Source organism: Puntigrus tetrazona, chromosome 12 (genome assembly GCF_018831695.1).
Source record: "Puntigrus tetrazona isolate hp1 chromosome 12, ASM1883169v1, whole genome shotgun sequence".
Taxonomy (NCBI): domain Eukaryota; kingdom Metazoa; phylum Chordata; class Actinopteri; order Cypriniformes; family Cyprinidae; genus Puntigrus; species Puntigrus tetrazona.
Window position 1 is genome coordinate 15,671,125 of NC_056710.1, and position 27,402 is coordinate 15,698,526.

General features: G+C 36.5%; 1 protein-coding gene and 1 long non-coding RNA gene across 3 annotated transcripts in view; one reads left to right on the forward strand and one right to left on the reverse strand.

The window, feature by feature from the left end:
- LOC122355843 (ankyrin repeat and fibronectin type-III domain-containing protein 1-like) overlaps positions 1–27,402 on the reverse strand; it is a 61,845-nt gene that overhangs the window by 25,607 nt on the left and 8,836 nt on the right. The window contains 3 exon segments of the mRNA XM_043254414.1: positions 3,622–3,832; positions 5,492–5,684; positions 7,546–7,674. Coding sequence (XP_043110349.1) covers positions 3,622–3,832; positions 5,492–5,668 — 388 coding nt within the window. The 5' untranslated portion in view covers positions 5,669–5,684; positions 7,546–7,674.
- Positions 7,554–13,046, forward strand: LOC122355844. 2 transcript variants are annotated; one of them, XR_006252251.1, is made up of 3 exons: positions 7,554–7,692; positions 8,103–8,265; positions 10,472–13,046. It is a non-coding gene; the product is annotated as an uncharacterized LOC122355844 (long non-coding RNA). The 2 variants fall into 2 exon arrangements; XR_006252252.1 differs by having other exon boundaries at positions 10,510–13,046.

The following is a 27,402-nucleotide window of genomic DNA, read 5'->3' on the forward strand; positions in this document are numbered from 1 at the left end:
TGCTACGAAAACAAAAATGAATGACACATTTGAGGTTTTGTACATTGGAGCACAACACTGGTCATCCATTTTTTCAGTGGCCTTGGAACTGGAATTTTTTTTCGAATCATTTCCGCTGTGGGCAGTAAAAATTTTTTTCAGTAAAGTGTTTAATTGGCCTTGAAGCAAACCAACCAGCTCTGAGATGAATACAACATTATAAACTTGGTTTGGAAGAAAAAATATTTCAAAGCAGATACCAATTACATACTTTAATTTATAAGGAAATTAAGTCTTCATTCCATGAAGCATTGAGATTGTCTAAACGAAATACAAAAACTACAGTACAATATGTAATGAATGACTTTAAGTCATATAAAAAATATATTTTGACTTTATTGCAAAACATATATGTATTTTGAGATAGTAGGGAGCAGCTATTTGCTTTTATGTAGTAACAGCGGTTTTTAATTGGTTTATCTTTTTTAGTAATATGGGTGGTGTAACAAAGACTTTTAAGTTTTAAACTCATTAAAAAAAAAAAGTAAATCAACAAAAATCAAACAAAGCGTAACCAAATAAACAGAAGATGGTTTGCACAGAACATGCACTCATAAAAACTCAGTAAGAAGGCCAACGTAACCCTAGAAAACACACAATATTCAACACAGGTAAACATAAACCAGTAACCAAAAACAAGACAACCAATCAACCAATAGAAAAACAACCAGAATTTAAAAGAAAGGAAAAGCAAACACAGACAAGATACAAAGAAGAATAGATAAACTAGCTTTGTGGTTCTTCACCAAAAGCACAGCTATTTTAAGTTAAATTCACACTTGTGGCTTCTACAGAAGCATATATCATAATTTAACAGCCTCTGAGCTCACGGTACCTCTGTCCTGAAGGGTTTATGTGTTACTGCTGAAAATCAATTTCTCTATGGAGATAATGACCAGGATTTTTACTTCCAGAAACCTTCTGCAGTTAAAAAAAACATCATGTACATATTGAATACATTAAATAATATAGTCAAATATCTTTAACACGTACACTGTAAAAATGAATTTTTAGAGAATACTATTTTAGTCTTCTACTTCAAAATTTCAATGCGATTTGCCATTTTCAAAAAGCAATATCTGAGGTCTAAGTAAAACAGTTTCTTCACTAATTTGATTTCAGTCTAGGCAGGGCATGATAGTTTTTGCCTTGCTTTTGCAAATTCGTCAACTTGTCAAAACAAGTGAAAAAAGACATTATCAGACTTATCGAATACATCTCAAACTCACATAAACCAAAAATAAAAGTCCTGATTGAAACGACAGGAAGCGCATTACACTACCATTAATTCTCCAAGCTCACACTACTCGTGTCAGCACAGTGGCAGATGAAGTCAGCCGTGTGGGGTGAAGGGGAGAGGTGTGGATGAATGCAGTCGACGGTCGTCTGGAACACACAGGACTGTGTTTGGCCATATAGATTTGTCATGGTAAAATGAATACCGCCTGACCAGTCCTCCTCATAGGCCGTGAATACTACTGCATTTTCTTTCAGAGCCTTAGTCATAGACCATGACAGCAAAATAAACAAATAAATACATGGCTGAAGAAACCCTCTTTCACTGGCCCAGCCCGAACCCCGGGAGACGAGAGCTCTCCGGGGGAGATGATAAAGTGCGTGTTGTCAACTCGAAAAAAAACAGGGTCTAACCTAGCCTAGGTCTTACACGGGGGTCCACAGCGCAGTGGAAAAGGCAGCCATATTAGCAGTCCTGAGGTGCAATTTCCTGCGCTCTGAAGATTGACATCTGGCTACTACGTGCGGTTAATTGTACAAACTATAAATTAATGGGCGAGTCGGCCGATATTGCGCTGTCACACACAGTTGGCATTGTCGGGACCCTAAATATAGGTATTATGGGCCCCAGTCCTGCCCATAAACATGCTTTAACTTCAGCCTTCGGTCGGACCTCCAAACTGTCAGGCGTCTGGCTGATTGATTTATTTGGCACTTCGGGCCTGACATAAATATAATGCCGAAAGCCCAGGAGGGGAAAATACGGCAATGTTTATTTTCTGTTTGTTTACAAGGATTGGATTGTGCCACGATGAAATGTTTTGAAATTTAACTGCAGCCTGGGTACAATAAATCACTTAGTATAATTGCCCCCCGTTACATGCATCATTGGAAAAGTTAAACCATTAAACGACAAACCTTGTTAAGATTTTTCTGAGGGATGCCGTGTGCTGTCTACCCCACCCCGGCCCCGCTCCGGCTGCAGTACAGTGCTCCCTGTTTGGTCTCAGACAACATTCGGCTTTTTCATGATTGCACCGAGCGCTCGAGACTGGAGGACTTTTTTTTTTTTCCACGTCTTTCAAGGTAAGAAACACCTGTTCCAGTGTTGCCAAAGATTCAAGACCTGAATATGCTATTGATTAATCCAAGGGCAACGAGTGCAGATATTTTTAACAGATCTGCACTTGATGCGTTAACACCCGATGAGCCCACTCAGGTGGTCACAAAAATAGTTTGGTAAAATGCAAAATGCTTTGTTTTATTCTGTGACACTGCACAATGTTATTTCCAAATAATTAAATAACGAACGTAATTCATTAACTTATTAGTGGTCACCACAGATGTCATTACATGTTTAAAGCAGAATTATGAGTGCTTATGGCAGCTGTCATGGAAAACTTTATTCTGGTATTCCTACTTGGAGGCGATTATTACAGGAGCCCCTAAAGCAAAGTGCCAAACACTCACTTCGGCTCCGTCTGTTTATCGTCAGCTTCATTCTAAACAGCTTGTCCAATTACAGAGCATCTGCTTTTGGTTGCCAAAGCTAAACAGGAGCGTGTGACGCAAGAAAAACCTTTTGATGGCGAAACCACATCACTTCTATTGCTTAGGAAGACAAACAACACAAGACAAAACAAACATACAAAAGTAATCGGTGATAAAAGTGATAAGAACCTAAGCATCGCGAACACATTTTTAAAATGTAACCTTTCATCCAAAAAAAACTCAATTAAATTATAGCTACTGCAAAAGTTTTTAGTTTTGCATTACTATGAGAGAAAATTAAATATTCTAATGTTAATAAACTGAACTAAATTTTATAGCATTTATAAATGTAGATCATATATATATATATATATATATATATATATATATATATATATATATATATATATATATATATATGTATATGTGTGTGTGTGTGTGTGTGTGTGTGTGTGTGTATGCTATATGTGCATGTCTATATATATATATATATATATATATATATATATATATATATATATACACTACTATTCTATAATAGTACTAGTATACAGTACTGTCATATATAATCTATTTTATATAGCAATAAACTATGTAAAAGGAAAAAGGAAAACCTTGAGGAAAAAAAAACCCTATACTATGGCATTTTGGTGAAAAGTACCATATGCCAAATCATAAAGATTTCATAAAGAGCTAGATTAATTAATTGATTCACTCCAGTCAAATTACATTGTAAATTTCAAGGATGGTTTAGTGGCTCTTTAATAAGGAAACACTTTAGACACGAGAAACCCTTTAAACACACTGAGGGAATTGATTGTTTAAAGCTTGTCGCTGTTAAATATGCATACTCACAGTGAGGGCTCTCCTTTCCTCCTGCTTTGAGCAGCAGTTTGGCTATGGGGACGTTGTTGGTCATGATGGAGATGTCCAGAGGGGTCAGGCCTTCACTGTTGGGGGTGTTGAGGTCCAGTTCATCAGCTGTGTACTGGAACAGCAGGATCTGTACGGCATCCAGGTCCTGCTGTTCAACAGCCTCGAACAGAGCCTCACTGCTCTGAATGTTCTGTGAGGAGAAGAAACAATTGAAGGTGAGCAGCGGCACTCATAATACTACGAGTATCATTTAGCGGACACTTTTAACGCATATTACACTGCAGATTTCCTTAGCAATCTGAATGGGCAAAAAAATTCTCACCTGTTGCACGTTCATATTTTTATATTTGTATGATATATGTGACTTTGGACCACAAAATCAGTCGCAAGGGTATATTCACAGCAATAGCCAAGAATACACTGTATGGATCAAAATGATTGATTTGTTCATGTCAAAAATCATAAGGATATTAAGTAAAGGTCATGTTCTGTGAAGGCATTTTGTAAATGTCCTACCGTAAATATATCAAACTGCATTGCTAAAGACTTCATCTGGACAATTTTCTCGATATTTAGATGAAAGATTTTTAAGTAGTTGTATCTCAAATATTGTTCTATCTTAATTAAAATACATCAATAACAAGCATATGTATTCATGTAGTAATCTGAATTTTAAAAAATGTACGCTTATGACAGGTTTTGTGGTCCGCAGTCACATATTAAATCTAATTTGTGATCAGTAATATTTTATTATTAAATAAATTACTTTTATTCACCAAGGACACGTTAAATTGATTAGAAATGACAGGTAAGACTTTTTAATTGCTGTTCTTTTAGACTTTCTATTCCTCAAAGAATGAAAACAAATACATCACACTTTCATTTCCACTGAAGTGCATCACTGATAATAATATTGATAATAATAAGAAATCTTTCTTAGGCACCAAGTCAAAATAATGCTGGCACCAATATGACAATGAAGTCTGGAATAGTAGTGCAAATATTTATTTTTTTAATCATTACAATCATGTAAAAATATATATAGAAAATATATAAAATTCTACTCTATATTGATTAATTATCGACTGCTTTCAAACAGATTTCAAACTCTCCCCTGTTCATCATTAGTTAAGTAAACAGTCTTATGCAATCTGTTTACCCAATGTAAACTGCACAGACATGTTTATGATCCTCAGCAAAAGTCAAGCTGTTAATGGCTTCCTTATAGATGTTACTGGATAAGTTAACTAAGCTGCATAGGATCAGAGAAAATACTCTCAATTACTTAAAAAAAACACATTCACAGATTGTCATCAACAATCAGCACGAACAACATAAAAAAAAGAGCACAGATTGCCCATGGATGATTACTCATGGGTTTGACCTATAAAACCTTACAATTACCATCACAGATGCACGCTAACCAGGGAATGCACCAGAAAGTACTAGTAGCCCAATCAACCAATGCAATAATTATTTAAAAATGTAAATGCGAATTGATGTATCTAATCTAAGTTTCACCTTTTTAATTGTGAGTTAAATCCACGTATGAAAGCATACGTTGGCAGCAAGGGTGAAGGCTGTATTCGGGCACTTGTGTCAACAAGATGATTGCTAGATCTAGCTCTATATAATCAGTGACATTTGAGGGAGTTCTGAGAGCATGGAAAGGCGCTGGCGGTCTCATGAGCACCCGAAATGTCATCCCAGCTTAAAACATGTCATGTGTAAGGTCAAGTGAATGTTAACATCAACTGATTCTACAGAATATAAATGTAAATGTCGACTAATATCAGCTTTTTATTACAAGAAAAACTGTGAATTAATGATAACCGTTTATTTTACTCACAGATACTTTGCGGATACGGTCGGATCGGCCAAAAAAGTAGGCATCTTCAAAGGAGGAGTGGCTCCCCTTGAGCTTCTCAGAGAGGTTTCGGTAGAGACGCTTAGCAGCGCTGGGGGAGGCGGGCCCCGCCCCCTTCTTACTCTGCGTCAGCTGCAGGTTCTGCATCTGTTGGGTCATGCTAATGGAGAAGTTCCTGTGGAGTCGAGAAGGGAAAGAGAACAGACAAAACACATTTAGGTGTGATGCCTGTTACATCGGGGTCTGCACTCGAAATACATTTTCAGCATGTGTTCCGGTATGTTATTTATGACTAATATCTGAGTCAGCAGTGTCTTGTTGACAGATGGCCACTGGATAGTCATTAATGCTTAAGCGCAAGCAAAAAGCTACCTGCAAAAGAACTGTACACTAATGCGCAGGTATTTTATTTGAAAAGAAAAGGCAAATATGTGACACCTAAAGAAAGCTTTTTGATATCCACACACTATTGTCTGAAATTATTTTTAAAGTAAGAAATACCTTTATTCAACAATAATGCATTCAATTCATTAAAAGTAAAGACAATTACAGTGTTACAAAAGACCTAAATTAATTTAAAAATGCAGAAAAATGCAAAAATATTGTTATTAAATTTATTCAGCCATAATGCATTAAATGTATTAAAAGTGAAGACATTTATAGCGTTTTTTACAAGATTTTTTTTTTTAAATCCTGAAGATTTTTTGGGGATTTTCTACAAAAATATTAAGCAGCACAGCTACTTTAAACTAAGATAATAAATGTTTCTTAAGCAGCAAATCAACTCTTTCTGAATAATATATTAGTTCAGCTTTGCCTAACATGAATAAATTACACTTTAGAATATATTAAAACAGTATATAACAATATATAAAAACAGTTATTTTAGTTATTTTCATACTGAATTTTAATATATAAAACTATAATAAGCATAAGAGATTTCATAGGCATAAACAGCATTCCTTTAAAAAGAATTTAATAAAAAAAAAAAAACTTGGCAGATTAATTTCATGGCATTACTAGTCAACGTCAAAATTGATATCACTCAACGAACCATAGCAGACAATTTTATTAACAATGGCAGCCAGACCGTGACTCTCACTGCAGGTCAACATAGTCTGGTTGTCAAGGATCTCCTCAATGCTCTTATACTATAATGAAATCCTCCAGAAAATCAAATAATTCTGAGCTAAGAATAACAGTAAACCCGGACAGGGAATTTAAGCAGCTTTTGAGAGAATACTATTTAAAAAATGTTTTGCTGCATCCTAAAAATGTATACATTTATAAAGAACATTTTGAAAACTGTTCTGATCGCCTTGTAAGTTGTCTGCAGTTTATGTAACCAAAGATGAATAGCATCTCTATATCAAACATCAATCTCTCCATGACGTGTCAAAACAATTAATATAAAAAAGACAAGATCTGCTCCATTTGTCAAAACATCTGGCGTGAATGCACACTGTCTGAACAAAGCAAAAATTAAATATGACAACTGAAAGCCCTCATTTGCCCTTTCAACACTTTTATTCCAAAACAATAAAAAATACAAATCTTGCAATGAAATCAAATTTGTCCTTAATTGACATTTCCCTTAAAAGCTCTGGAACTGTAGGGGGTCTATGTGGTATTTCTCATCCCAGCAGTCTATAATCCTATGAGACATGACATTAAGGCAGTGTCCTGTTTTTTTTCTTTCCTCGTGTGGCAGTTTTGAGTGTGCAAACACCCACTCAGAGCACTAATAATAATGCACTCTGCAGTGCCTGTGTGAAGCCTCTGACACCAGTGAGCAATCGAGCGAGCGAAGTGAGAGGTCGAATCGGAGCGGCGCTCTAAGGTTATGCATTAAATCCAATTAAGCCAATCAAAAAAAGAAAAGGCAGCTGCCAGGATGAATGAGTAGCACCTGTGGGACACAGCAGGGGGTGATGGGTAATTTTAGCAACACTTAACGGAAGAATAATGCTGTCGGAAAAGTACGCTTCAAGTGAGTGACTGCGGATGGGCGAGAGCGAAAGAGATGCTCAACTCACCTGTCCAAGCTCTGAGAGCTTCCCGGAGAGCCAGAAAGAAGAAAGAGGGGTCTGCAATCCTTAATCAGCGCAGCATCGCTCTGCCTGTGGTTGAGTCTCTGAGCCAGTCGGGAGATCCTGCTCTCAGATCTGATGAGAGAAAGTCCGGTGAGATGTGGGACAGTGTTTGATTCAGGGCACTGGAAGAGGGAAAGGGTCAAAACAGACGCCCCTGCTCTGGAGTCGCCCGGAGTGCCAGGTGTTCACGGAGCTCTCCCTTCACACGCATCTCGCCGCGGTGTTGGCTGGCTAATGTGCGGTGAGAGGAGAGAAGAGAGGAGATGGAGGGGGGGAGGGAAAAAGAGAGAAAAAGAGAGGGAGGGGGAGAGAGGGGCATTCTGCAGGCACTAGGATGAGCGACACAGACAACAAAAGCACACAGGCGTTTAAGGCGAGATTCCACTGAGCATGCCCAGAGCACGCTGTGCAAGCGATATGGAGGGGGGGGGAGTGGAGGAGAACCTGTTGTTCTTTTCTCATAATCACTCCAGTTGTCTCATTCTCTGTCTTATCTGCAGAAACAGGCATCTAATCCCCAACACAACAAGAATCTGGCATCCTGACTGTCATGAGTGGACCTGAGCTGGATCCACAGGTGATTCGCCTCCCATGCTTCAAACCCTAGTGAGCTGTCTAGCTACACTGTATTTTAAGACATCACAGGAGGGCTGTTCCAAAAAGGTAGGCAGTGTAATTATTGAGATTATGTTTCCCCCCTCTGGGTGCATTTTATACTAAGGAGCTCAACCAGCCACAACTGAGAGTTTATCTTGGATTCTTGGAAAACATAGGAATCCATAGGTCATAGCCTCCGACGACAAACACACTCTGGTGACCTGATGTTTAAAAATATTATTTAAAGAAAGTTATAGACATAATACAAAATAAACATTTACATATATATATATATATATATATATATATATATATATATATATATATATATATATATATATATGCACACAACTATAAATACACTTTTACTCTTAATTGTCAGTAAAAGAGAACAATATGGTGATGGAAAACAGTGAACAGATGTGTAAATGGTAAACAGCAGATTTAGGGCTGTGTTCTTTATTAAAATATATAGATATACTCCATCATTAAAAAATTTTGAATTAAATTTAAATATTCTAGCAATTATTTTACTATTTTATAAATTATAAGAATAATACTTTGTATAGATAATGTAATATTTATTAAATTATATATAATATAATTTAATAATTAATAATGGGAGAATCCCAGCATGTGGATGATTTTCTGAGTATCTGAGAAATGTAAGAATTTTTTGCAATTTGGCATAAATGAAAAAAAAAGTAAAGCGGAACCACAAAGTTAACTTGTTTGTCAGTTGTAAGCTTATTGTTAAATCTAATGTCCAGATTTTTGACACACAATCTCATATTCTGTTCAACTTATTTCATTGTGTTTTAAGAATCGTCGTTGAATGCTGCCCCAAATTGAATGATTTCTGTCTTGGATTCATTCAAATGGAGAAAATGTAAGGGCATCCAGTTTGTAAGATCTCAAAGGCAGGCTGTTAGGGTTTTCTAGTGCCTTTGCACTTCCTTTTTGATTGTGTCGCCAGTGTAACAATGGAACGATATCCCATGTTTCTCCAGGATATCATATAAAGGAGCATATATAAAGGGAATAAGGTTAGAACTAAAATACATCCTTGAGGACCCTGCAAGCAAGATGCACCGTGGAAAAAGTGAAGTGAAGCGATATTAACTGAAAAGGATTGAGAATGAAGAATAGTGAGTGATTAATAGTGCCAAACGCAGAATCGCCAGAAACAACCAATAGATAGATATCATTTAGCAATTTAAGAAGAGCCGTTTCTGTACTATGCAGGACCCTGAAGCCTGACTGAAATGCATTAAAAGTAAAATTAATCCTCAGGAAGTTATGTAGTTGTGTAGAGGCCACTTTTCTACGAAGTGTACACACTGCACATACATTTACATTTTATCTAAAAAGTACATACCACACACTTCTAATTTGAATAATAAAATGTTGTTTTTCTTATTACCCATTTTACCCAAATGAGTTACTTTTGAGTGTCCTTATAGAGGCAGCTGCCTATGTAGGCAGTATGCAGTAAAGCAGTTCACTGGGTTTTGGAAAGAGCCAGTAAACATGAATCACAAAAGCAATCTGTTGAAAACTCAATTGTGGCTAGTTGAACTCCTCAATATAAAATGTGGCCAGAGGGCAAAATGCATAATGCTCCAACTTAATTGAGGCATATTCGAACTAGAACATGTCCTAATTTCCCCTCGTTGTTGATGTTGTTATAATAATGATCAGAACATTATGGAAAAAAGGTTGTTTGTGTCTTTGTATTTGTGAAGACCCTTAGGTTTTAAAGCAATATTGAGAATGAGTGCTCAATCACTGCATGTAATGCTTTTAATCCATTAATACTGACTTAATAGCTGGAATGCTTGACTGTGTGTTTAGTGCCCTAGTGCACAAAAGCATGCCCTGATTTTTATTGTCTCCAACGGCCAATGGAAAATTACAGTTCCATTAACTAGCAGAGGAGATTTCGAAGACTTTTTAGAAGTAATGCTAGCTTTTAAAGATGAAATCTGAATTGGACTACAAAACACACACATACACAGCAAACAAAAAAACATGTTGTACTGTGGGAGGATGTGTTCAGATTCATTGTAATTCTACCCCGTCTATAGTCGTGACATGGTGTGAAATGGGTCCCCGGGGGAAAAAAGGAATATTATACTAATATGGCTTATTATCTCTCCACCTACTTGCATATTAGCGAATGCTTTAATTTCTCAGAGAATAGCTCAAGCCATTTGTTTCTCATGCAAAATGGTCACTGAACACAGAAGTGCTAATGGCAGTCCTTCAACAGAGTTGTAGATCCGCTGATGACAAATCCCCTCTGTGCAGCCGGGGTGAAGTTACCCAACCATTCCAGCTGGAGATAAAGACAAGTTTGAGGGAAGAAAAGGGGATGATTCACACGACCACATGGACTGACAAGCTAAGTGACAGACAAGACACATTTTCCTACTACACCCTCACCCACCTTCTCTAGCGCAACCACATAAATGCCATCCTGTGTTAATTCAACCGAAGACTTCTAAGAACAGAAAGACACCTCAAAGAAAAGAGGAGATACAGAGAAGAAAACAATAAGGTGGTGCAAAAAGGTGAATGGAAATGGCTGCAATTTGACAACAGCATTCAGCTAAAAGATTTAGGGATGTGTTCTTTATTAAAGCCAATGAATATATGCCAACGTGAAAGACAGCTTCAATTGTTCCTTATGTAATATAAAACATGTGACATGTAGCCACAGACGCTGCAATTTACTGGGTTCCTCATTTTTTTAGGGTTTGTTAATTGGCAAACAAAACCTATGTTAATATTTTATACTCACTTAGAAATTATTTTAAATATTAATTAAATGTTGTCCAAAATTGCTCACTGGTTCAGTATTCACTGTACATAGAATGACAAGTTCTGAAGAACAAATGAATAACCAAAATTAATAATCAAATTTACTGATGTAACTATAATTACTTTATAGTTTTAAGAAAGCTTCGCCAAATACAATTTCTTATTTGCCTTGTTGTTTTGCGAATGGTACGATTATATAAGAACAAATTAAACAGTATCATGTAGAGTAAAAAAATTATTACTGCACTTTTTTACTCATCTAAAAATATTCAGTTAAAATAAAATGTAATGAAAAACTTTTAATTCAATGTGTTACTTGCAATTTCTCAAGAATTATTTGTGAAATGTATTAGCAATTAGTAAAAGAAAGATGATGCATGAAATTGTAAATCCTACAGAAATTGCTTTCATTGTATATTTCTTCATAATATAACATGATATAATGTATTTTTAAATATTATACATGCAAGTTTTATATACATACACACAGTACCTAATATGCTGTACACTTGTACTGTAGAAAACAGCAGTTTAGACACAGCTAAGCTTGAATAATAAAAAAAAAAAATCTATTCATATACTAAAACTATTTCTCAAAATATGCTTTCAGGACTAAAACCATTTTACATGAAATACTCAACGCATGTATGCTTAAATGAATGCATAAGCCTCTTTAAGAGGGAGCTGCGTCGAAACAGTTCAAATATAATGGCAAAAATTTAGAAGAACATTTTCCATGAGGGCAGAACAAAGCTGTTTCCATAGCTGCAGCTTAAAAACAAAGCTCTCATCGTCTTGCATGTGAGCATTCAGGGGACACAAGCTTAATGAAAACTGACACTAATGGTACAGAGAGATACCCGTGTCATCGGTTCCTATCAGTGGAAATCCTTGAAAGGGTATTAGAAAAAAATAAATAAATAAAATGCAGCATCATTGTGCAGCACTCAGCCCGAAGCAATCTTTGATAAGAAGTAAATAAATGAATTAATTAGGATTTCTTGATTGTTTACTGCTATTTTGCACAGCGCCAATGCATCCCATGGCCTACAGGAATACCTTAGTGCAACATTACGCTTTATAAACTCGATTTCTCATGTATGGCAGCACAGGGACATAGAAACAAATATACAAAAGCAAGACAAATAACTCTGTCAGTATGTAGTGGCTCCGTTAAAAAGGGCTTAGTTTCTTTCTAACGTCAAGAGGAAGTTAAAAGTGATACTACAAGGAAACAATAAGGAAACCAGGCCAGCAAGTAACCGTACATAAGCACAGGTGTAAGATGACTAAAAGCACAAAAGGAAGGTGTGAAAACAGGTAGAACCAGTGATGCAAATGGAAAGAGATAAAAAAAGATACCCTTTCTACCTCGTTCCTATTGCTTGAAGCATGAAACGGCTTTATGACTGCTCATGGAGCTTCATGTGAAGTTGTAGCTATCACAAAACCACTTCTAAACTCATGTCATCTCCAACCTGATCCGGTTGTCTCGCATTGCAGCTGCTTCCAGATATTTCTTGACTCATGGAAAGACAAGAAACCTGCAGAAGTGGGGGCTATGAGAGGAGCGAGCGCATAGCCAATCAGAAGGCAGTATACCAAGTCACGACGGCGTGAAAGAGCAAGCGCTCTCTTCTCAGCAGGCTTTTGTACGCGGTTCCTTCTACGCAGCTCAAGGCTAAGTGTTCCATTTGCATGGCAGGCAAAACAAAGGCCACGACAACAGCTCTGAGACGCACATCTCATCGGGGGTATGGGCTTGGAGGCTTGGTTTCTATTAGCATTTTGTTCAAAAACTAAAAATACTGTTTACTGGCAGTCGAATCCACGATATCATGTGCCGACTCCTCAGGCTAAGAGAAAACCATATGTAGGATGGCGATTAGTCTTGAAACAGCTACTGCAACAAACAGAAAAAGTGGGAAGTGGAAACTAGAGCCAAAATCATGTTCCAAGAACTTAGAGAGTGAATTATCAACTGTCTGCAAGATTTTATAAATGAAAATGTTGATGTTTGCGTAGCTTAAAGGAATAGTTCACCCAAAATGAGCGTTCTGTCATCTCTTACTCATCTCTGTGTAGTTCCAAACCTGTATGCGTTTCTTTTTTCTGGCGGACATAAAAGAAGATATTTTGAAGAAAGATTGTAACCTGTCTGTTTTGGTCATCCATTGACTTCCATAGTATGAAAAACAAAAAATACTATGCAAGTCAGTGGTGTCCCAAAACAACCTGGTTACAAATTTATTTTTAAATATCTTCCTTTGTGTTCAGCAGAACAAAAAAAATTCATACAGGTTTGGAACTACTTGAGGGTGAGTAAATGATGACAGAATATTCATTTTGGGTGAATTAACTTCAATCTGAAGGTGCCCACTGCAGGCAACAAAATGTAATAATACTTTAGTTTATTATACTGTGACTGTGTTTTAATGACTAAATTTGTTCAGCTAAACTATTGGCACACGATTAAGGACTCTGTGATTCAATCCTTCAGCATATAAAAGTCAAGTGTCGTATAAAGCTTATATAAACATTAAAGAGATCTTTACGTAACCCTCCTTAACAAACTCGAGTGTTACCTCTATGTGTGGGCAACATGGATTTCTGTGTCCCAGGCTAGTGTGAGTCAGCCTCAATTTGGCTATATACCGAAACTATAATTCAAAACAATTTGTGTTGGTGAGAGTATAACTCATCCTGAGAACAACCTGGACTCTTCTTTTTTGGCTCAAAATTCAGACATCAAAAACAATGTTTCGACTGGTAGCGTCACTTTAGTCTCCAGTGTCACGAGCGGGTACATCCATCAGTGAATAGTGAGCCAGAGACTGTCTCGACCGACCGAACATAAATCAAGCAGCTGACAACTGGTCCTGATGTTATCATTGTTCACAGGAAGCAAATAGATGATTGTGACGTTCAAACTTTCAATTTTTGTCTGTGAAGCCATCTGGTGTTTTATAGATAAAGTCTTAATTTGTAATTTGTACAACATTCTAGTATTAGTATTAAATCCTGTCAGTATTTCACTTGAAGTCGCTTTTATGTCTTTCAAAAGCGGTATTACTTTTCTTTGTGGAACACAAAAAGGAGTTCATGCTGTTCCCCTCTATACAATGAAATTGAATGGTGACCACATCCGTCAAACTGGATTTTTGGTGAATAACTAAAAGAAATAGCTCAATTGAAAATGAAAATTTGCTGAAAATATTCACACCTTCAGGCCACCCAATACGTAAATGAGTTTGATTATTCATCGGAACAGATTTGGAGAAATGCAATATTATATTACTGCTCTGCAGTGAATGGGTGCCGTCAACATGAGAGTCCAAACAGCTGATAAAATTACTGAGTAACAAGTAATTCACAAAATTATAGTCCATCAATTTAGATCTTGTGATGTGAAAAGCTGCTTTTTTCCAAAAACAAAAAACAAAAAAACAAATGTATCATTAAAGGAAGACTCACATTATTTGAAAATAGACTCATTAACCAAATCCCCCAGAGTTAGAAAATTGAGTTTTACCATTTTTGAATCCATTCAGCTAATCTTGAGGTCAGTCTATAGCACGTTTGGCATAGCTTAGCATAGATCAGTGAATCTGAGTAGACCAGAAGAATCTCGTTCTTAGTAAGAGTCCTCTAATCATGATATTCCTTAAGAAAGTCATCTCATCCAAACGAGGAGAGAAATAGGAACAAATCAAGTCAAAACAGTTCAAAAAGTTGTAAAAAATATGTTGATGTAAAGAAATATTTACTTTTATGATCTAAAGAAGAAAAAATGATAGGGGTTTGGAAAGACATGAGAATGAGTACATGATTACAGATTTTCATTTATGGTTGAGTATCACTTCAATGACAAAACTTCACATGATTGCACTGCTACAAACCTGATGTGTGCGAGATATAATACAGCAGCATCAGACAACAAACTAAAATGATATCAGTCATCTTTATTTTAAGGTCATATTCTTGCTAGCAACAGACCATTAACTTTTGTTTCAGTAAACTCATAATTTGCTGCTCATTTATTATTTTTTTGCTATATTAGTGCTAACAGCTTCCAATTAATAGGCATGCGTATAAGCAACAAGTCAAAGTGAGAATTGGTCCCTGTACCAAAGTGTTACCTTATAACAAAGATGAAATAATCTGAATCATTAAATTGCAAAACAATACAGTGTATCACCACCACATTGTTGCAGCACATATCTCTGGAACGAAAGCCAAAAGGACTTGATTATGTCTTCCTGAGGCTTAAACGTGGTTTCCATTGAATTGATCTCCATGGCAACACTACTAGTGCCATATTTCTTAATGGATACCATGGGCTCCACTGATTCAGACTGCAGGCAGCACGGTTTCTCACCAAGAGGGAAGCATTCAAAACAGTTTCCCTCTGCAGCTATTAGACGTGTGCATGCAAACACACTATTATCCAAACAAACTGACAGGTTAGGGGTTTTAAAACCTCATAAGAGGCTCTTCTGGTTGTAGAAAATGCATTATTGTGTTGAGCTGAATACAATGCTTGACTGTAAAAATAAAACGCATCAAAAGAATGACAAACACCTGTAGAGCTGTTACACACTGGCAATTGCCACAGAACCCAGATGTTGTATTTAGAATAATTCCCTTTCACGGCAACAAAACGGATTAAAGGCTGAGAATACGGTGCCTTTCAGTTTGCTGATCTATAAATGTCGATGCTTTCGTCAACAAATGCATTGTTTTTGTTCATGAATAAACTGCAAATAAATCAATGAATGCACTATCAATCAGTAAATTATGCAGATAGTTCAGTCAAGTTGACATGTCACAAAGCAAACCTTCATGAAGCTCAATCTGAGCAGGTGACCAGAAAAGCCAATTATATTCTAAAAATAGCGCATATAACACTCTTGGATATTGGCTGCTATGCCTTAATAAACCCCTACGGATTCATATTGATAAAACCAATAGCTTAGAAACATGCCTTGTTTTGCATTTTGATTAGAAAAAAATTGCACTACTGAAACACAACTGATAGCAATGATAAGAAGAACAACATATACGGATATAGACTATTTGATAACAAGACCTTCTGATATCTTGGATTTGAAGTCAGAATATGTTTAAAACAGACACAGAGAACTGGAATGCCTTGCTTTAATGAATGAATAAGTAAATTAGGAGTTTATTCAAGCTCAATAGGCAACTGTAGTTAAATCATATTGCTGAGTTTCCTCAAGTGTGCCAGGTTTGTGAACAATATGACATTTGATAGTCGATCATTAGTTCAACATCTGCTCACTGTCTTCATCTGTTCCCTTTTCATTTCTGGCAAATGCATGGAGTTTTAAAAGGTAAATGTATGTAAAATAAAGCACTTACTTTTATGGGTTTCGTATCTGCCGGTGGCTCCAAGACTCTGCAAATATAAAAATGCAAAAAAAAAAAAAAAAAAAAAAAAAAAAAAAAAAGGATTTTAAATATTATCTATTACAAGTTAATTCTTAAAATCATAAAACGAAAAGGATTCCAAACGGTTGCTTAAAAAGTAAATGACACGTTACATAATTGTGAACTTTTCCCAACTAATACAGATTGTATAAGTATTGAATGACCCGTAAGTCAAATAAAGGCAACATGACAAAAATTACTATTCTAGAATTCCACAGTAGACACACCGATGCGTAAAACAGATGTGTAAATGTGGCCCCTCGTTGCTTACGTAAGGTGAGTTAATGATATTAACACTCCACTACCACGGAGCCAAATAGAAATATTTAATTTTCTAATTACGCCGTAATCAATGCAGACACCAAAGCTGTTACCAGAAACTGTCCTCACGCTTGGGAATGGCAGTCTCACCGTTGTCATAGCAACTTTCGAGAACATGTTTTGAAAATTACCTTTCCTGTAGATGTGCATATCCTTTCATCTGACATCTAACGCCATGTACAAGTGCTGACAACTGTCCACATCGATCAGCTACCAATGCATTAAACTCACACAAAGCAAAATATATCAGCAGTATTATTATGGGTGAAGCGTGCAAAAAACAGATTTGTACAATGACTGACCTTTTACAGCGTACGGTACTTTATGTTCTTGTACATACACACAGAAGTGATGAATAAAAGCCACACAAAATGCATTTGGTCCACTACTATTATTGATAGCACTGTATTACGTTTGAAGAAACGTAAAAAAGCTAAACCTTAAAAAGTGTCGTATAAAAGTGACTAATATTTTAATTTGAAAGAGTTTTTATAGTTAGCAAATACACTCCTAAAATAACGGTTTCAAAGTGGGGTTTTACAGTCATGCCATGGAAGATCCATTTAAGAGACACTTTTTCTTAACGTACACCAAAAAGATATATATTTTATATTTTATCTAAAGAACCCTACGTATCTGTTGTGCAATGGAAAGGTTCTTGAACGTTGGAACTTTCAATGCCAATAAAGAACCTTTTCAATATATAATAACTAACTAAAAATAACTAAAATACTGGTTGTTCATTGAAACTTTAAGCTAAATGGTGCTGAATACTGAGAAATGGTGTCAAAATAAAATTTTAAATAAGTACTCTCAGGGAAGTTGCTTCCTTGTTTCAAAAGTCCAGTCACACACCACTCATACATTGGTATCCTCTGCTTTAACTGAATCATTATTTCAAGGAACTCTTGAGAAGTTAATTCAAAGTTAATTCTCGTGAAAGGATTCCTTAATTAGCTTTAATACAAAACGGAAACAGGAACGCGAGGCAATCAGCCTTTAAATAACCAAACCAAAAAAAATGAGCAATTAAGAAATAATTATCTGTAGACCTGCAGTGGCTCTGCAAAGCAATATCTTGTGTGCTTGTGCCACTGGATGCAGAAAATATTCTCTAAATCAATAAAGCACCAAAATAACAATCGCAACATATCACACTGACACACAAAAAAAAAAACACTTCCTACACTGTCCAGACGGTTGTTCCGGCTCAGTCATGAACCTCGTTCTCCTGAACAAAGTAAGGAAAAACATATTGTCAAACACTGAAAGAACACATCTTACAGTATGTGATGTGACTCATGTAACGGAGATGTTCAAAACAAGCCGAATCAATTTCTATTGAGGATGACACATTTGCCACAGTGTGTGGTACATAATGTTCTATTCCAAATCCAGCAGCGTCTGTGACTGAAGTCATGCTTCCTAACAAAGCTCATAGAGTGAAGAGTCGTGAATATATGCAAGAGAGACTGAGTCCCCCATGAACGTTGCTTATCTGCTCGCATAGCGTCTTGATGAGATCAGCTGGAGATGAATGACAATGATCATTAAGAGAGTAATTGGTTGAAATAAACTGATATCCAATCTTCCAATATTTCCATAAACTACTCTTTCTGGCAGGTTCACAGATACTGTAAATGCTGAATATCTGATACAAGGTGTAAACACAAAATCACACTTAAAACCTAACACTTAAAATATAAATAAAACAATACTAAATCATATCATATATTAAAAAAATGATATAATAATGATGTAAAAACTAATTAAAACATAGTAAAAATTATCCTAATAATAAACATTATCAAAATAATCCTAATCCAAAATATTAATAAAAACTATAATAGCATCTTCTATATCTGATATTACAGTAAAACTGACAAAATCAGAACGTGAGATATAAAGTCACAAATCTAAGAATTACAATAAATAATCGTACAATTGTAAATGCGAAATGTAAAATCGCAAATGCAAAATATCAAGTCACAATTATGCTGGCACACATTTCCAAACAAATGTGCAATTACAGAAACTGAAGTCTGTTGAATTGCCATAACAGGAATGTAGTCATACTCAGCAAGGCCGTGTTTTTGACTTTAACAACCAGATCAAACAAAATCCAGCAGAAATGAGAGAGCAATCTTGAACCGTGTGGAAATGTGAACACAGCAAAATGTCTGAGAGCAGCAAATGCCAGCCGACCAGCACTTTGAGCTTAGCGGCTTTGAGATTTCTAATCGAGAGAATTGCTATTGACAGCTTGTTGATTTTGGTGAAATGTCACACTCAGGAAGCTCTATCGGGAACACGACACAGGGCTGCTTTTGTCTGCGCCTGTTTTTTAATGTCAGTGGACCTTCTGGGCTAATACTAACAGTTCAGGGGGCGACAGCTGTCAATCTGTGGGAGTAAAAGGAGCCTGGAAGGACTGTAATTGGTTTAAAACACGAACAGAGACCAAGACAATGCGCTGTGATTCAAAGCAGACACTGAAGGAACACTGCTCTACTAAAAGTTTGTTCATCCTATGACTCCGGCAGGTCTGAAGATTGAACATAGCCTTAAATCAAACAGCACAAGCCACAGAGTTCATTCATTCATATAATGCTTAAAGTGAGGCATCAAGCTATAAAGCAGGTGTCTGAAAGCTCATACTAAAACTGACACCTCCACACAGCAGAAAAAACAGGTCGCAGCTGTGCATACGGTGCACAGATAAATGCTGCGAGCAAACACTCTAACATCAGAACCTAACACACTGGCAGACAGGAAGCGGGAAGCATTCACCATCCCAAAATATCTGCTTGGATGGACAGACATCTGGTCTTGTGAGCTTACAAGTGAAGACTTACAGATAAATGGTTTTACCATTTCCCTTCATAAACATGTCAAATAAAAACCACAGCAATTCTCCCTTTCACAATACCGAATCCTGCTTCTGCCACAGCAGCATGCACTAAATCTGTCTTCTCTGCTGCATCACCGTTGATTTCTCACGAACATTAAGAATGTGTTAACCAGTGATGGGGCAGCTGATCTTAAACTCTACTTCGGATGGTTCTAGACTCCACGTCTTGCATTAAAATTGTTTAAAGCACAGCTAGCCGTGCATTATCCTGCTTATACCATGGTCACTTGCCAGAGTTTTTTTGTTTTTAGTCAAAATATCCTAACTGCAGTTTGATTGCGATTAACGGGAAGCGCGCAAGAAAAAAAGTGATTTTTAAAAATTTTTAAAAACTAAGTTATCTCTTTTTGCTAAATGAACTCTTCCATTAATGATCTTTGTAGTGCAATATTTGACTGAAGGGTAACAAATGATATATATATATATATATATATATATATATATATATATATATATATATATATATATATATATATATATATATATATATACATACACACATTCACTCCGTTGTGATTATAAAACTCATATATAAAACTTATATATATATATATTGCTACGTAAGCAAAAAGTAAGCCACTCTAAGCCAGTTACACCCCTAGTGTTATTCTCTATTATTGAGCCAGTCAAAGCTATTTGTCCCCAAACAAATCCAAAACAAATCATATTCAAGAGCAAATGCAATGCTGTCAGGCAGAATCGTTTGTGTTCCAGCATTCCTCATTTGCAAGTCTATTTGTATAAGAACATCCACTTACTTGAATAAATGTAAACGTTGTTTATCATAACACATTTCTAAAAAAATTACTCAATACAGATCAAGGAACCTGCACGGTGTTTGGAAGAACGCGCTAATTGGACAAATTAGTTAGCGTGAGCGCAGCTATAATTGCAGCCCATGAGGAAGCCGGAGGTGTGTGACCTCAAATTACTGTAATCAATAATTCACTTTGACTATTTACGGCCCAGTCAAGATGCATAGCGGACGGCAGGGCATTTAAATGCTAATTGCTTAGCAGCCTGAGGATCATTATGGATGCCTGGTTTATCTAATCTGCCCTCTGAACTCCGCAAAGAGTCTTCTGCTTCTTGACCCTGCTCATACCAGCGATCGTACTCGATTGAAACCCGAAGTCTGTTTTCAGCTCTGAATGAAGCGAACAGCTTGAACTGAACTCAAATAACCTCTTTCTGTAGATTAGACTAAGCAAGCTCCGAGCTGACAGCCAAGACAGTCAAGGGCTTCTACAACTTCTCACTTCACTGTGCTAATTTGAACAAGGCCTTTATTTTTCTATTTGTCAGTAGAGTAAACTGTAGCATGGTTGTTAAACCTCTCCCAGGCCCAATTAGGGGAGCAATGCTAGCATTCATAGCCCAGATCTCGCTTCTGGTCTGGGAGGAAGAGGGGCTGTGGTGATGCCCTGGCAGCCCGGTCCTGGCAGCTCCCAGCCCTGTGGCAGCAATATTAAGTGACTGCTGAAATTCATGGCCTGCGCAACCATTTTATATGTCTAGGTGACAACCGGCTTTCATATGGCGCAGGCGTTCAGCAACACATTAGCAAATTGTGCCGTTTCATTATTCATTAGGGTGCTGTCGATGCGGAGCGCACCGGCCTGGTGTGAAAAACGAGCGTTCCCTTTAGGGCGATTACCGGCAGTTCTTTGGTTATCAGCTTGAAGAGCCAATAACTGAAGCATATTTTGCAACAAACTGTTATGCAAGTGTGAAAGTGATGATATATGGCAGAAAACGATAATTAACTTAATGTACTTTTTATGTTCTATTGGTGACACGTCCTGCAGTGTTACATTTTAAAATCAATCCAGCACAGCATTATTTTATAATGTAATATCATAGATGCAGATTTAGAGATTATGATCATTGAGAGACTACTGGGAGTGTTTGTACTTTTTAATTCAATGCACAATGAAATAGTGATGAATGCAAAAGTGAATGAATGAATACATCAACATCACTGACACATTATGTATCAAGACCCCAAAAGCAAACACAGAATGTGCAAACAAATGTTTTTATTTTACATCAACTTCCTTTTAAAGTAGCTCAAATATTCTAACCATAAAAGTCTTTCATTAGTCTAAAACTCATACTGAAAATCAATCATTACAAATAACAGTTTAAGGTAACACTTTAGAATAAATAACTCTTGTTAACTAGTAACTGCGACTTTTCCCTTAATAAATTGTTAATTTTCTAGTATATATAGTAGTATAGTAGTATAGTATAGTAATATAGTAGATAGTAAGGTAGTTGTTAAGTATTGGGGTTTAGGTGTATGGGACAAGGTAATGTAGAATAAAAATTAATACATGCTTAATTAGCACCAATAAACACTGTACCTTTGATCTATACTTTATGGTAACTGATGGATTACATTAATAATTCATAGAAAAGATTGAAATTTTGTGCATAAAATTCTCCTCTCATAACTTAGTAAGATGCTCTGGCATTTTCTTTTCCGTCTTAATGTGCTGCTAAATTGATTCCACCCACACAAACAAGACATTCATAAACATCTGAAATCAGAGATTCAAACTAGGCTGCTGCACATTGTTATCAAACTATTACGACGTCTGGGTGCAACACGGCTTTGAAAATTGTTCTAGAACGTCTTCTACCCACGCTCATCACCTTGGGCTAGACAGCGGCTCCGGCATGGCAGAGAGAGGGCAAGCTTGCCCCCTTATGGTCTCTTAATGAAGTTAACTTTCCTTTAAGGCCACACTTAAACCTGTAGAAAGCAAGTCTGTCGAACTAGACCACCGCACCCGTCAAATGAAAAGAAAATAGCCCTCCCCCGTTAGACAGCAGGCAAGTTCTCTTTTTGGCGGCGCTTGACTAAGTGGACTCTGTAATGAGTCTGGCCGCCTGATTAGAGTGATAGACACGAAGGAATCCGGCAACGCTGCCAGAGACCGCCACAGCGAGGAGGAGGAGGGGAGGGGAGACAGGACAGAACGTCTGAGAGAAGTCTGGAGGTAAACATCCCAGAAAAGTCCTAGCAGGAATGTAGACCTTATGCTGGATTGCAGGAACTAGGGGCACAAGAAGGAGGGGTTGGAAAGTGGTGAGTTAGCGTACAATACGTTAACCTCGAAGACATTGTAGACATTGAAGAAATCATGAAGAAATTTTTTTGCTGGAGATTCTCCACACAATCTATAAATTACAGCTGTTGAAGTTTTCTCAGAACAGGCTTAGCTATTATCAATCAGCACTGATTAGAATCCATCACGCAATCATTTGTAGATGGCTGTGGAGATGCTATTCTAGAAGAAATAAAGGCTCAAGTGGTTGTTCTGTAACAATTACAGAAGGTCAATTTTTTCAAAAGACGTTCTTTTGTCCAAAGATTTTCAGTAAAATACCCAGTGATGCCCAAAGCAGCAATACACGAGATGAATCAATTCCTGGGAGCCAGTTTTTGGGAAGATCGGTTTTTAAAGCTGCTGGATCTTCAATCACATCACATTGTATGCTTCGAGCACCTTGAGCTAAAAAACTCGACACTCAGACCAGCACTAATCAAGCACCATGGTAACACGTTTAACCAAGTGCAATAAATTGCTGCATCGGTCTGTAGCATCCAAAATATCTAAAAATATTTTGCCCTGAGGTTCAAAGAGACAGCACACAGGAAATATTGGAGTCACAATATTATGGAAAAACGAATTACAAATATTCTAAAACATTACTACGTCAATTAAGAAATATGCAAATTGGTCACACTGATAGTAAGTTTTAGAAATAAGAGCTTTATAGATGAAGCTAATCTTGAGTTCATGCGTTTCTACTGCATGGGATTTTAGACTGAAACATACAAATAATATGAGTATTGTGGCTAAAAGTTACACGAATTAGTGTTATAGTTGTATAATTATTTTTCTTACCGTTTCCATACAGATCACCACTTATGCATCAATTCAGACTTTCCTACGTCAGAATACCAAGCCTTGCACAATAACACAGGCATCAGAACAAATCCTCTAGCCCTCTGAATTTCATGGCCATCAGTGCTGGAGGGTGATTGACACAACCTGGCAACATAATTACACAAAGTGTGCTGCAGACGGCCTTCAGACTGTGCTTTTTAGGTACATTTTGATTTTAAAGGCTTTACTATTCACCATAACAAAGGAGCTCTCCACTGACATTTTCCATGCAGTCATGCCTGAGCTGGGAGCAGGGAAAAATTCTGGAATATCTGTGTAACTGTGTTTTCTCCTGCCATGGGGCTATAAAGTTTGACAACTCATCCAGAAGCATTCTGGGAATGAAAAAACGGAACTTGGGTTGTGGACTGGACATACGCTTTTTTCTCTTTTTTTGTGTCCACATCACTTCTCAGAAATCCTTCTCTTTGAAAAAATGGCCCAAGGACTCAAACGCACCGCTTTATCATGCCTCACTTTTATTCGACAAGGTGTAAAAAAAAAAACACCTGGGTGACAAGAAATTCTGTCTGTGGTGTAAAAACAGAACAAACACAAACTCTAGTCTCTCATATTTTTGGTCAGAGAACAATTTCAGTGGAACAATTGTTAGGAAATTATAGGAGAGTTAGGAATGTATGAATAATAAAAGATTTTTGCTAGACTAGTAGGAAATCATCTCCAGCTGGACTGTAAATTCTCAGTCAATCTTTATAACGTATGCAGATTATCAATGGGCCTTGAGCCCTATTATTTTGTTAGCCTGTCTGGAGGGAATGAAACAAAAAGTAAGTGCTGTCATTCTTTACTCACCTCATCTCGTTTCCAAACCCACAAAGACAAAAGGAGATTTTTTTTGTTATATCTTTACACAACTATTGCCATACAGTTTCTTTTAAAATCAGAGAAGGCCCTTAAAAGTATCATAAATGTAGGTTTGGGAGCATATGATGGATGGGTGAAATATTCCTTTAATGCTCTAACGGGACATATGCAAACCTCTGTGCATGTTTTGCTTTCAGATATACATGGTTTCATTTTTACTAAAACATACATGCATCGTGCAGACATGCATAAAGTTTTTAGGCGATGTTTACTGTCTAACCAACAGGAAAACTCAGGGATAAACATTTTGATCAAAAGTAATTAGTATAGTCCGTCTCATATGGTGGATGTTTGTCACCGCATTAATGAGTAATTTTGGAATCATCTCAAAAGAGATTTGCATCTATAAATATGCACAAAAAAAGATCTGGTGCTGGAATTTGACATTTTCAATGCTTTTTCTGAGACTTGTGGCTGTGGTTGTCATGAGTGATGAAATGAGACATGCACTGTATTTATTCCAGTTAAATAAAATAAAATCCACTGACGTATGATTCACTCTTGGTTTATTGAAACAAAAACGTATGACAGGATAGATTACATCCTCAAACCTTTTGTATTTTACTATTTTATATTTAGGACTGTATATATTTGTGAGCTTGAACGTGCATATTTCAGACAATTTTTCTTTTACCGGAGAAAGCAATATTATGGTTAGACGACTTGCATTTTAGCTGTAAACAATGGATCGAAGATACAAATGTCTTTATGATCGCATAATCCATTATGTTTTCTTTTACAAGACGTTAATTGATAGACTGGAGTGGTGCATTATTTGTAGATGATTGTTTTATCAACTGTTTGCACGCATTCAGCGAAGAGGATCCATTGGTGAGCAAGTGACGTGATGCTAAAATTCTCTAAACTTGTTTCAATGAAGAAACAAACTCATCTGCATAAGTGAATTTTCGGAAAACTTTCATTTTTAGGTGAACTATTCCTTTAATGTGCGCCCAGACAAAATCTTAACCATTGTGATTATCAAACTCGAGCCTATAGAGACCCTTTGCAAAAACAATCCTGAAACAAATTACACAGATTGGAGTGCACACAGATGATATCAGTGGTAGGCCTATATTATTTTGCCAGCACTTGTTTAATGACATCTCCTGAGATCTAAATGAACTCGTTAATGAAGAGACTAACCGCACACAAAAAAATAAATCACAATCAATGTTCTTTTCAAGAACAGAACAATTACTGGATGTCTGTTTTTACAACTCACAAACAAGCAGAAAAAAATCTCAGCATATTACACAATTCAAAGATTCTTTAAGTTACATCAGCACAATTGTGCCTTGCATGCAACACTTTAAAAAAGATAGGTAATCTGACATTGAAAGACACGAAGAATCCAACTTCATTCATTCATCGCTATGGAAACGATGGTGACTGTAGCAGAAAGAAACCTGAACTGATGGGTGCAGCGTCTGTGTGTGTGTCATGTGTCCAACTGAACCGTATCAAGTTCCCTCATGGTCCCTGATGACAGATTCCTGCGGTGCTCTGGCTAGCGCAGCTAGACATTATTCTCACATTATGAGCTCGCATCTACTCATACCATCTGCTTTGATGCTTTCACAGCATTTCCACGCACCATATTGATATTTAACATTGTTGATGTGCAATAGGATCTGATACCACGCAATATTATAGACAGTGATTATTTAAGTGCATTACAAGCTGCATGTTTTCCTTCCCAAGATAAGCTCACAAATTTTTGCATCATTTGTGTTTATACTAAATAGAACAGTATTAGGATGTAATCAACTATAAGTAGCGTCACAACAAACATGCATTTTTACTGCCGCAATTACAGCTGTGTAAGGTTTCCAGTGACAAGCAACTTTTGCCAAGGTGTAGGGACGTTTTGCACAAAAACACAGCCTCACTGGTTTTAATATTTCATTACAATTAGCCATCTCGGCCTTTTTGCACCATGTGCATGCTCAAGCACGCCCCCTATAGCTTTTAAAGTAACATTAAGTTAGATTCATTTTAGTGAAATATTTGTGTATATAATTAAGTTGAAAATATATATTAAAATACATATAATATTAATGTATGTTAAATAGTTTTAAGATTTTAAAATGATAAAAATACAAATATTTAAAAGTAAAAATAATACATGAATAACATAATAAATAAAAAGATCAAAAACAAACAAATTAAAATTATGAAAATAAAAAAATATTCGCCTTTCCAAGCTTACATCTTTATAATGAAAATATTTCATTAAATCCTTGATTATTGCTTTCACCTTTATTATATGAATTATGATGCTTCTAGTTTTATTAAATACATTTATTTATTTAGGGTGAGGTTTTCCATTTTAATAAGTCTTACTACTACCCCAGAGGGACCTTGTTTCTGATAGACGCCTCGTGATTAAAACGATTTTTTTCATTTTGTAATTGAGTACGTTGTCAGTGAACAACTCCCACTTGTGTTGAAGCATGTGTTCTATCCTTTTCTTCACATCTACAAAACATTAATGAGTTTTAAACAATGTAAAGCTTGATGCAATTCCCCCATAATCTATAACCATCCAGTCTGAGAAGCCAGAAATGCTCAGATCTCATTTTTATTCATGGCCATGGTCATCGGAGGCCGGCACACAAGAGCCGTCACAAATGCTTCTTTATCTATACCCTCTTAACATATACATAAACAAACATATAACAGCTTTCACAGAACTGCACAGAAGTGGCTTCTTTACTATAGTAAATGTATGCGGATGGAATTCATGTTCTGCAAAAAGTCCTAATGTAAGGTTACAAGGCAGTGTGTCCTCAAAGCACTGACTCACTGGTGTAGGATGACAGATGAGTGTTAAGCTGAATAGAAAGCCAT